This window comes from Echiichthys vipera, assembly GCF_963691815.1.
Source record: "Echiichthys vipera genome assembly, chromosome: 7".
Taxonomy (NCBI): domain Eukaryota; kingdom Metazoa; phylum Chordata; class Actinopteri; order Perciformes; family Trachinidae; genus Echiichthys; species Echiichthys vipera.
The window spans coordinates 1,713,279-1,725,778 of NC_139832.1; the positions used below are offsets into that span (position 1 = coordinate 1,713,279).

At 49.0% G+C, this 12,500-nt stretch overlaps 2 protein-coding genes across 2 annotated transcripts in view; one reads left to right on the plus strand and one right to left on the minus strand.

Annotated features, from left to right (window-relative positions):
- LOC310949033 (voltage-dependent calcium channel subunit alpha-2/delta-4-like) overlaps window positions 1-12,500 on the plus strand; it is a gene marked incomplete at its 5' end in the record, with an annotated part of 105,349 nt that overhangs the window by 60,457 nt on the left and 32,392 nt on the right. Inside the window, 3 exons of the mRNA XM_083916364.1 lie at window positions 1-36; window positions 872-993; window positions 1,083-1,151. The exon at window positions 1-36 is cut by the window's left edge and continues 57 nt beyond it. Of these exons, the coding sequence (XP_083772490.1) occupies window positions 1-36; window positions 872-993; window positions 1,083-1,151 (227 nt within the window). The remainder of the gene's footprint in view (window positions 37-871; window positions 994-1,082; window positions 1,152-12,500) is intronic.
- Window positions 2,991-4,580, minus strand: LOC310949565 (uncharacterized protein; the record flags this gene model as incomplete). Its single annotated transcript, XM_083917048.1, has 3 exons — window positions 2,991-3,472; window positions 3,748-4,431; window positions 4,535-4,580. 3 exons carry the CDS (start codon window positions 4,578-4,580, stop codon window positions 2,991-2,993), a joined length of 1,212 nt encoding a protein of 403 aa, XP_083773174.1.

Here is a 12,500-nt window from a genome sequence, read left to right on the forward strand (position 1 = left end):
CATGAGATACGCAGGAGTGGAGAGCAGAGTGGCAAAGTAAGAAGTGCTCCCCGTGTTCTGACCGTACGACGTCTCTGTGTCATCAGTCGGACGCCGTCCGCTGCTTTTACCCGTATCCTGAAGGATCCGGTCTGTGGTGCTTTTACTGTTTGATCTGCAACGAAGTGTAGGTAGATTGATGGGCTTTTATTGTGAAGGACTGAAGTTTGGTCCTGGATGTTTGGACAACATTGATGGGCTTTTATTGTGAAGGACTGAAGTTTGATCCTGGATGTTTGGACAACATTGATGGACTTTTATTGTGAAGGACTGAAGTTTGGTCTTGGATGTTTGGACGACATTGATGGGCTTTTATTGTGAAGGACTGAAGTTTGGTCCTGGATGTTTGGACAGCGTTAATTGGCTTTTATTGTGAAGGACTGAAGTTTGGTCCTGGATGTTTGGACAACATTGATTGGCTTTTATTGTGAAGGACTGAAGTTTGGTCCTGGATGTCTGGACAACATTGAAGGGCTTTTATTGTGAAGGACCAGCAGCTCCAGTGTTTACAGAGAGGAGATCTAAAGGGTTAGCACGTGTGTTAGCGTGTTAGCGTCCTTTTGAGCGCTCTGGTTCACACAAAGATGAATCAGGACGCTCAAACTAGATTTGGTTCCAAAGAGAAGTTCGACTTTAATTTAAAAACATTAAATGAACTCTGAACGTTACACCATCATTTAGAATTGGAGGTAAACAGGAAGTTGAGCTAATAACCGTCCGTCTGGTGACACAGATGCGTTAAATCCTCCTGTTTCTCACCAACAGACCTGAGTAAAGATGAACTCTGCGGTAAGTTTCAGCGTAAACTCCCCTCTGAACTTCCGCTCCACAGGAGGTTTCTGACGCCGACTGACAAAGACAACCTGTTCACGCTGGATCACTTCCCGCTGTGGTACCGCCTGGCCGTGGAAAACACTCCCGGAAGCTTCTTCTACTACCCGGTCAACGACAAAGGTGCGTCTGCTCAGCAGGAAACGGACGAACGTCACATTTATCATCATCACCTTTAGAAAACAACAGTCAGCTGAACGTTCTCTCCGCAGGAGTGAAGTACGTGATAGCGACCACAGCGGTGACGGTGTCGGCTGAAGGGAAGACGGCCATGGCCGGAGGTGAGTCACTGCTGCACCAAACCACCAAAACACCAAACACACTCGTAATACCAGAGGGCCGCTTTGCCCAATCCTAGGGCCCACTCCCACTGTGCCTCCGTACCGTGCCCCAGCACGTGTCACGGCTAAAGTCTGGTTCCTTTGACCAGTGTGAGTGCAACCGTACCACGTCTAGGAGCAGCACGCTTGCCGTCCACGGCCCGTTTGGGAGAGGTGGGCTTTAGTAAAGCACGTTTGCACGTGTACGAGCACGAGCGTGCGCACGTGTACGAGCACGAGGCCTACGGCGGTTCTGAGGTCATTTCCTGTGCGCCTGTTGGGACGTAGAAAAAAGAAGGAGGGACCGTGCGCGGACATTTCAAACAATGGCGGTGAAAGGTTCACGTTGGTGTGATGCGGAGGTGGAGTGTTTACTGCAGATTTGGTCGATGAAAAGATTCAAAAACAGTCGACAAGACGCACAAAAACTCAGAGGTCTACGGAAAGATCTGGAAACAAAGCCACGCATCGCCATGACGTCATCAATGCGTGTGACGTGTTACGGCGTGATCACGTATAGGCAGCAAGAAGCATTCTCCGAGGCCCAGGTAGTGTGAGTACAAACGGGCCTGGAGGGGGGGACAAGGACCCTAAAGCACGGGGCACGGGACGGAGGAACAGTGGGAGGGCGCCCTGAGAAACAGGACATTGCCTTAAGGTGAATATAATCTTTAAACGACCCCTTAAGACGACCTTATGAGGTTTTGTTTTGTTGTAACTAAAGTCTGTAGATGCAAGCGTCGGTACGTCCACAGAGTTGTTCCCCTGAGCTCCGCCCGTCAGGAGAGCGTCTCAGCTGCAGCTCTTGACTTCATCGTGTCGTCGATCGTTGGATCCTTGGTCCTTCTCTTTAATCTTGTGATGAAGTCGTTTCCCGGCCGTCGTCGTGTGAAACCTGCTGCTGCATTGTGATGTTTCTGATAATTAAAGACGAACCCACTTTAGATAAATATAGAGTTTATTGTCTCCAGCAGGATTAACAGTCCTTGAGTTTGAATGAACATCGTTTGATGTGCTTCTCACAGAATATCGGGACAAAACGAATGAAAACACATGAATTTCACTGTGAGCTGACACCTTCTCATACTCTGCTATGGTGGAAATCAGTTCTGTGTTTGTGCTGGGTGGAAATACGTTGTAGCTCAAAGCTGATCCTGTAGGGGGCAGCACAGCTTCAGTGCAGTTTGAATGCAGTTTACGTCTGTGACGGAGCTTAAAGCAGCCTCTCCCTGACAGCAGCAGGACTCCTAACGGGGGTTAAAGTGTCTGGTATTTGGAGGGAATTCAACAGGACCTCTGCCTAAACACAGGAAGAACTATTCCTCCAAAGTGTGGATGTTACACATAACATAAAACACACACAAGTGATGAAGAAGACGAGATGATGTGTGCAGGAGCAAGGTCACGTTTCACACATTCACAGATATTTGTACTGTTGGAGCTTGTGCTGGTCGGGCTCAGATACAAAGACCTAAAAGGTAGTTTGGTGTTTCTAAAGGAGAAACAAAAACACAGATGAGGGGAAGTCAAGGTGCAGAAGTGCCAAACCGCAGCTTCAGGGGAGTTTAAGAGCTGCAGCGCGGGGAATAACAATTCACAGAGCATCCATACATTAAAAGAAGCGCCGCAGCATTCCAGTTTCCCTGAATCTAGTCCTAGATCGGCCCCCGCCCAGAGGTTTCACACGATCACACAGCTGCGGGGTTTCTCCCTCCAGACGTCGTCTCATCACTGAGGAGAGCTGAGGAGCGGAAGCGGCCAAAGCGTCCTGGAAGCGTCTAAGAATCAGTAAGCCGTGTGTCAGAAGCTGCTGATTCGATACCCGTGCACGATGCCGCAGGCCTCTTTCGGCGGCGACTCCTCTGGTGAGGTCAGCGACGACATTTGCCCGTCCTCCAGGTCCGTGTCGGCCCCGGACTCCGCCATCAGAGGCTGGCCGCGGTTCTTCATCTCCCTCTGGTACCGCGCCATCAGAGAGGCGTAGACGCAGCCGTAAGTCGCCGCAACCACCATCATGACGCACACCGTGCCACAAATGACGCCCGCGACTATTTGTGTGCCGTGCGCTCGCCGGACGCTGGCGGGCCGGTAGCGCTGACGGACACATTCGTCGTTGCTGCTGATCCGGCCGGGCGGGCACGGGGGTCGGGTGGCGTAACCCGGCGCGCCCTCTTTGGTCGTAGTCTGCAGGCAGTAGCTGAACATCTCTGCCGGCACGCTGCGGATGTCCCTGCCCTTCAAATCCCCCGGGAGACTGCACTGCATCACATCCACCTGCCCATCTATGAAACAAACGGAGAGGGAAAGCAAGAAAAGAGAGGGGGAAGAGGAAATAGAGGAAAGGAGGAAGAGCGAAACAGGGAGAGACGGGGGAGGATTGAGAGAGATGGAGGTCATTATATTCTTAGATGTCTTTGCTCAGCACACATCCGTCCTGCAGAGCCGAGATTAATTGCTTCGATTAGACAGCTTTTGAAGTACAGACTCAAAATACAAAGTAATTCGCTCCGGCACGCTCTTAAAGCCTGCTGCCAAACCTGCTAACAGCACTGCTCACCCCTGTAAATCAACCACTCCATCCAGTGCTTGAAGTCTCTCAGCTTGCAGTCACACTCCCACGGGTTCCCGGCCAGTTGAAGCTGCTGTAGCCCCACCAGGGGCTCGAAGGTCACTCTGTCCAGAGCCACCAGCCGGTTGCTGGCCAAGGACAGCCAGGCGAGTCTCTGAAGCCCGTCCAGCATGCCTTTTGGCAGCCACAGGAGGCCATTGGAGGACAGGTCTAGCCCCTGCAGCAGCCATAGCCCCCTGAAAGCCTCCCTGCTCAGGCCAACACTCCCTTGACTTCCATTCAAACCCTGGGGGACCACTGCGCTGTTGTTGGGGTTAGAGGTGACCGGGCGAACCCCGAGGTAGTTAGCAGAGAGATTGAGGCAACGCAGGCCGCTGAGGCCAGAGAAAGCTCCAGGGTGCAGGGTGGAAAAGTTGTTCTGGGAAAGATCCAGGATCTCCAGGCTGCTGAGGTTGGACAGCTCAGTCGTGCCCAGGGAGGAGAGGTTGTTCTGGGGTAGGCGGAGGACCAGAGAGTCCGGGTCCAGCAGTGCTAGGATGGGCATCAGAGAGAGAAGGCCAACAGCGGAGCAGTCAGTTGTGTTACCATAGCAGGTGCAGACGTCGGGACAGCCGTGGACCGAGCCCAGCAGTCCCAGCAGAACCAACAGCAGACTGGACAGGGCTGCACACGCTGGAGGACAAACAAACACAACAGATTTATTAAGAGAAATCACAACAACTCCAAAAGCTGGAGTCTTTATAGAGGCTATAATGAAGCGTCTGTTGGGACTCACCCAGGCTCTCCGAGGGACTTGGTCCATACTGGTCCAGGTTCTTCATGTCTGTCACATTGACTCTGCTGCAGCTTCAGGCTCTCATCGGGCTGTCCGCGCTCTCTGCCGGGTCACACCAACATCCAGCTGTGGAGAACGTCCTGATGACAGGAAAGTGGAGACAGCTGAGGAGATGTTGTGAAGTGAACGGAGGCGTTTCCCTGATTTATGATGGTTTATGTTACAGCCATGACTTGTTTGATTTATTAGTTTAACGAGTGGCTCTGAATATTAATGCACTTGTAAAGCAGCTGTAATGAACGTTCCTACACCAAAGACTTTAGCCTGACATGCTGGGTATCAATTCTATAAACAGTAAATTTGATTTATATAGCCTAACATCACACATTTGCCTCAAGGGACTTTGTATCAACACAGCAAACAACACCCGCTCTCCTCAGACCTTAGATTCAAATCAGGAACAACTCCCAAAAAACAGGAAACAGTCACTGCTCTCTGCTGGACTGGCCAATATATCGGTCCGTCTGGTTTATTGGTCTAGCTACGGCAAAGACACCAGATAATCAGAGCAAACGCTTTGTTATGGCTGAATTCATCCGTTGTTCACCCACAATAGGCGCGTTTCCATTAGGGTACAAAGTGGCCGCTCAGAAAGTTTCAGGCCACACCCCCTTTGTTTCCATTCCCCCCCAAAAAAAGTCCCGAGAGGGATTTATGAGACTCCGTAGGTGAAGTTTGGTTTTCGATTGTCGGGTAATCACTTAGCGACGGTTTCGACTGTAACGTCACATATGCAATGGATTTAACACGGGCCAAGTGTAAACAGTAAGGAAGGAGACCCTGAGGTGGAAGGAGCAGAGCTTGTTGAGTTTCTTGTTGCTTCGTTCGCGCGCATGGCGGCGGGGATTACTCGCTTCTACTTTGCCGGCTTTTTAAAATGGCGCGTGTTGTTGTGGCATCGAGTACTACCTCACATCCTGCTTGGCGTCACATCCAATCAGCGACCCGGGCTTCTCTCAGGGGTTTGAATGCCCGTTTTTTTGCCCTGCTCCCCCACAGGTCAAAAAACAAACGCTCAAGCGACTCACATGCAAATTAGGGGCGTTTTGGCGAGATAGACCCGCCTCATTCCGGGTATTCAACCATAGTGGAAACGCACCAAATGTGACAGTGAATGGATTGTTTTATCAAGTTCATACAACGTGTAATCTTCGGCTGCTGCTCGCTGTAGCGTAGCACGGAGCAGGATATTAAGATGGATGCTTCAAATCAGTTTTTATGTGCAGGCTTTTTACTAACGGGTGTTTTTAAACACCAGCACGGCAGCTGGGTTCTCACGATATCACTCAAGGAAAATCCATCCTGTCAGGCTCCAAGTAAGCTTCCAGCAACGCTCAGACAGCCAATCAGCGTCCTGTGACTGCGTCCCCGCTCATTCAAAACAACAATGGCGGCTCCTGAAGCAGTTAGCTTAGATGCTGCAGGTAGCAGCTCTTTTATCAAAACTGGAGATCGTTTCTTCTACTGATCGAAGAGCAAAGAACATCACTTTGGGCTTTTTCTCTGTGGAAAAATGTTTTCGCTCTTCTCACGACTGACTTTGGCAGCCTGTGATAGACGGATGGTTCATCCAATCACCTGGCAGGTGGGTTTTGAAAGTGCCCACCCGTTCCCAAACGTCAGGTGACGGTTACGTATTCATCCAAGACTTGAAGCGCTCGGTCGTCTTCGTTGTCTTTGAGAAACGAGGAAACAAACGGCTGAAATGACTCCTCCGCTTCTCTGCTTTGAGGGATAATCCCCCTTGAGCCTCGTTTAGATTAACTTTGCTCTCTTTCAGCTCGTCTTTACTGTCGTTCGTGGTCGTCAGTATCAAATAAAAGCTTTACTCGTTCACTCCCCGCGCTTTGCACTTCACATCTGGTGCGGAGATTCAAATCGAAGGCTACAATGAAGCATCTGTTGGGACTCACCCAGACTCTCCGGGGGGCTTGGTCCATACTGGTCCTGGTTCTTCATGTCTGTCACATTGACTCTGCTGCAGCTTCAGGCTCTCATCAGCTGTCCGCGCTCTCTGCCGGGTCACACCAACATTCAAATCGAAGATCCTTCCGCCGGCCTGTTTCTCAAACCACTCCACCGCCGCAAAGAGTGCAACGCGGTATGCGAGAGATTAAGTGGAGTATTTCGTGTGCGCTGATTAAAAAACATCAACAGCTTAGTCTCTGGCAGACAGTATATTGGCATTACAGGCTGTAATTCACAGCATTTCGCTTGCCCTCAATCCTTTTCATTCTTTGCCGTTCTCGCTCCGAGAACACACAAGCTTTCACGATAATCCTCTATGTTTCCATCCAGGAGAGAAGTCAATGCCAACTTCTGTCTTCTCAACGCCCACACCCTCATTCCTGCACACTGCAGATCCAGCACAGCGTCAGCATTGTTTCACACACACAATCAAGGACAGAAATGTTTGTATTTTTTGACGATTGTGCGCTTTTAATTAGCTCTTCTCCCTCCGCTTTATCTCTCCTGCGTGTTTTGGACGTTCAGATAAGCGAGGGGGGGAGGGGGGGGGTGCGTGAGAGAGAAAGCTGCAGAGGTAAAGAAATGTGCCGTCACTCCATCATCCGTCTGTAGCTGCTTTAAAGAGCCAGAGCAAAGCTGCCTCAAGGTCTGTCTTTTGTTGCAGGCCTTTCTTTTGTTAAGTTGGCACAATGATGCCAGTCACTCCGCTGCGGACTGCGTGAGGCAGGAAGGTGCCTTCAGGCCACGACTGACATTTCAAAACGGGAGAAATTACAATGCAGGTAGAGAAGCGGGAGATAATGGGAGGACACGCGGAGAGGCAAACGTGGCTCCCAGAAGGATATTTGACGTCACGTCACATCGTCAAGAGACCAAAAATTAGAAGTCAGAGCCTTAGTTACCAGATGACGATCACAAGTATTAGTGCTCAGGGTTTCTGCAGACGCTTATCGCAATAATTTCTGGGACAATTTATCGGCCAGTACAATTTGTTTGTTGGCCTCTGTTGACTTTTCCTGAGCGACCGAGCCGCAAGCAACCTTCCCTGTCTGTAATGTATGAGGCCTTGTCGGCTGGTTTCAGGTCCAGTGTGACTGCAGCGCTAACGGAGCACTAACGCAGCGCTAACGCAGCGCTAACGCAGCGCTAACGCTGTGAAAGACAAAGAAAAGAGAATAATCTACCCTCGGCTCAGTCACTCAGATCAGTTGTGAGTGACAGCTGTCATTCACATCAGATCTACTACAGCAGCTCGTAAGAGGATGAGTGGATGACCTTTATCAGATCTTAGAGTGTCCTATGGAAAGGATGACCTCTGACCCTTTCTCCTCGTCTGGTGGTTAGAACAACAGATGGACATCGGATCGTATTACACTTTGTGCAAACAGAAGGAAGGATTTACCGAAAATAGTCGTCTTGTTCTTACGTAAACCCGGCCGACTGAGACGAATATGAGACCTCTGTGACGTCTTCATCTAGAGACTTTTACTTTTACAACACCGTACACCATGAAAACACTCCACACACACACACACACACTGTTGCATGCTTACACACACTCAGACGTCTCTAAAGCTTCGAGCAAGAGGTCCAAAACAAAAGCAAACGTAGAGGTTGGTATGTCATCTTGTGTTTATCACGAGCTGAAGTTGCTCCTGGCTGCTTTTCTGCCGTTCACCGTCTCCCTCACCCGTTCCCCTCTCAGCACCACTTCACTCGGCGTCTCTTTCTTTTGCACTTGTTGACTTTGAAGGGCTCCACAGTGAGCATCGAGGCTGCTGGGTGTAGGTCGAGACCGTCACATTCACCTAAACTCAAACTTTACCCACCAGGTTTATCCGTTAAATACAGTCCACCAACCTTTCTACACCAAAGGAAGTCAAGGATCTCCACACTTTATACCGTGCACTTGTTTTAATAGATGATGCCTCTATTTACAGTAACTTAGGGCGCACTCACACTGCCCTTCCGCACCGCGCCCCGTGCTTTAGGGTCCTTGTCCCCCCTCCCTCTCCCCCTGCGCCCCAGGCCCGTTTGTACTCACACTACCTGTGCCTAAGCCGTCGAGACAGTTTTTTTCGTGTATGAACTATTAACAGAGAAAGCCAGGTAGAGTCGCTAACAGCCGGACGTGGCTAACAGTGATTAGCTCTGGGCAGTACAGTGAAGGCATTCAAATGTCTTTTTTAACCACTAATGCTGCTGAAAATAACAGCAAACCTCTGCAGCAGCATGAGAAGAGTCCCTACACACACAAAACAAAGCACCAATGGGCTCCTTCCACTGTAATGGACTTTACTATGAGAGGAGCTGGTACAGGGGCCAGTAGGTAAGTCTTTAAAACACTCTTTTAATAAACTCTGGCTTCACTAACTACGCTGATGGTGCTTTGTTTTGTGTGTAGGGACTCTTCTCATGCTGCTGCAGAGGTTTGCTGTTATTTTCAGCAGCATTAGTGGTTAAAAAAAGACCTTTGAATGCCTTCATCGTGCTGCCCCGAGCTAATCACTGTTAGCCACGTCGGCCTGTTAGCATCTCTCACGGATTTCTCCGTTAACAGTTGTTTCTCAATGGCTTATTTGATGAATGTAAGTGCCGAAAAAGCCGGAATTACACTTAAATGGTAACTCCCTTGGTTTACATAAGCAGCCAGTCCAGGAGGAGCTACTGTGAACATTATTCTATATTAATTTAAATCCGAGCGTGTCCATAACTTTCACATGGCTGCAGTTTGTGACAATAGCTGAACACTGCTGATCTAATCTGACAGGATCCTGTTGTTGTTGTTGTGATAACCGCTTAGAAAATCCTGTCACCGTTTTTGTATCTCAGCTTTTGGGAGCAAACATCCGTTGAAACAACTTGACAAAAGCACCATCAACCAGATTAGACGCCGCCCACGCAACAGCAGCGGGCCACAGATTAAAACTGCAGTTTCAATCTCTGAGCGGAACAGACGCCAGAGTCCAGATGGTGCCAGAACAACCGCTTGGTTTTACCGTCATCATCACACATCTGGCGGTTTGTTGAGATTCTCCTTTAAAGACCTTTAAATACACAGTCCTTCATATGTTTGCTGATCCTCAGAACACACAAGGTGATCCGGACGAGAAACACGTGAGGACATGCCGCACAGTCCGAACGGATCGTTTCACTCCGATCGATCTGATCGATTGTGTGTCACAGACCGCAAAACCCAGAAGAGATGTTGTGGTGAGCCAAGTGCCGCGGTGGCAGCTTCAAACCAAGATGGTGCTCTTTTCTGTTCGTCCATGTCAGAGTGAATGAGCTCTGATGTAGTTTAGTTTCCTACTTGGCTGACGACAAGAATCCTAACAACAGGAAGTAGACACCAAACAAGCGTTTCCAAGATAGCGCCCGTTTGTCTGGATATAGCTGCTAGCTGCAAGTGATGACATGACGCACTTTTATGAAGTCCAAGTCCGAGCTGATCGTTTCATCTTCCATCGATCTGATCGATTGTGTGTCACAGACCGCGAACACCAGAAGAGATGTTGTGGTGAGCTACGTGCCGCGGTGGCAGCTTCAAACCAAGATGGTGCTCTTCTCTGTTCGTCCACGTCAGTGCTTACGCTAACGTTGCCTTTATACAGAGTGATTGAGCTCTGGTGTAGTTTTGTTTCCTACTTGACTGACGACAAGAATCCTAACAACAGGAAGTAGACACCAAACAAGCGTTTCCAAGATAGCGCCCGTTTATCTGGATATAGCTGCTAGCTGCAAGTTCCTGGTCTTCTTCCCCATCGTGCGGTTGACTGCGCATGCTTATTCGTAGCGACTTGTGAGGGGACGGCAACGACCTTCCAGGAGCAACCTTAACGGTTTTCAGTGTCAAGAACCTGTTGTAATGTTCCTCAAACACCATCGCCGTCCCTTCAGCCGTCGTTGACGTTAAATCGATGCTTAGATTTTCCCTAAGCGGTTAACGGATACACCGCACTTCCTCTAATGGACACTAGTTGCTGCTCTGTGGCCAAACTAAGGTGAATGGGAACCTCAACCCCCAAATCTTCAAAGCCATCCCACAGTTATTTTGTCCTTCGGTGAGTTCAGCGCCTCTCGGATCAAATGCGATCAGTAAATCCAACCTTGAGGCTTCGAACATCGTCTCAAAGAACTCTGTAAAACCTCCCTGATGCCACAGCTTTTGCTTTAATAACTCTTCTCACTGTCTGGGGACTCAAACCAGCGACCCTCCGGCCTCGAGTTCACTCACCACGTTACAAAAGCGCTGGATTATTATCTCAATTTAAAACTCAGCTGTTGGGATTCTGTCACTGAAGTCCTGCCGCTGTGATGTCCCCAGCTTCATCTGCAGTGCATCGCTCCGGTTTGCTGGACTCTAACGTGGCGTCCCGCTAACTGCTTAATGGCCTCTGACAGCCGCCCCCCTCCCCCCGCCCCCCGCCCTCGCCGCCCTCTGGGGCTGCACTTTTCCTCCAAACAGCCTGAGAACGATGCAGCCGAGCGTTCGGTCCGAGAGGCAGAGAGCACAAACACACTGCAGCATCCGCGCTGATGAACACACAGAGAGCAAGTAAACAACAAGCACACACGCACACACACACACACACACACACACACACACAAGCTCACTCCCACATGCTTTTAGACTCTCTCTATTAAAAGCACAGGCATTACCTCGTACACAACATGCCCAGACGTATGTGGACATGTGAAGATTCCTGCCATTTGTGTTTAAAGTTTAATTCCTGCGTAAAATCATCCCACGCTCTTTTCTGCACACATCAAATAAGACATCAAGGCAGTTTTAACAACGATTAACGAAGAAATCCAGGAGAGTGGCTAACAGCCGGACGTGGCTAACAGTGATTAGCTCGGGCAGTACGGTGAAGGCATTCAAAGGTCTTTTTTAACCACTAATGCTGCTGAAAATCACAGCAAACCTCTGCAGCAGCATGAGAAGAGTCCCTACACACACAACAAAGCACCAATGGGCTCCTTCCACTGTAATGGACTTTACTATGAGAGGAGCTGGTACAGGGGCCAGTAGGTAAGTCTTTAAAACACTCTTTAATTAACTCTGGCTTCACTAACTACGCTGATGCTGCTTTGTTGTGTGTGTAGGGACTCTTCTCATGCTGCTGCAGAGGTTTGCTGTTATTTTCAGCAGCATTAGTGGTTAAAAAAGACCTTTGAATGCCTTCACCGTACTGCCCCCAGCTAATCAGTGTTAGCCACGTCCGGCTGTTAGCGACTCTCCTGGATTTCTCCTTCTGTCTTATGTGACGTGTGTAAGTGCTGAAAAAGACCCTGGGATGATTTTACACAGGAATTAAACTTTAAAATCTGCTTCTGTTGAACATTAATCCGCTGTCAGAGCTGCAGGATCACAGTTCGAGTCCCAGTTCATCCCAGAGCTGTTGGACGGTGCTGACGTCAGGTTAATCTTCCTCACCAAACTGTGAAAAAGCGTTTCTGTATGGAGCTTGTTTTGCGTGTTCAAGGAACAAACGCAGACGTATTATTGTCTAAAACATCCTCATGTGCTGAACAATAACATTCGTCCATTGAACGGGCGACTTCTGAACTGTTTTTTCAGCCTCTGGGAAACTGTTTTCTAACATTTTACTGACAAATTAGTTGCGAAAATAATCAAATTAGACGATGAAATCAATCCGTAGTCGCAGCTTTACCCTTTATTTTACCTGAAGGGTCGAAACAGAGACCGTAGAGCTGCGACTAAAGAGTGTTTTCTTATTAATCCATTAGCTGTTTTGGTCATTTTCATCATTAATCGATCAGTTATTTTCTTTGTAAAATGTGAGAAAATTGTGAAAAATGCTGATTAGTGTTTCCCAAAGCAAAGGTTTTCAGGTTTTCAGTCACAGAGGAAATAAAGCAGAAAGATTCACGTTTAAAGGAAATCAGAGTTTTTTACTTTTGTTTTGTTTTG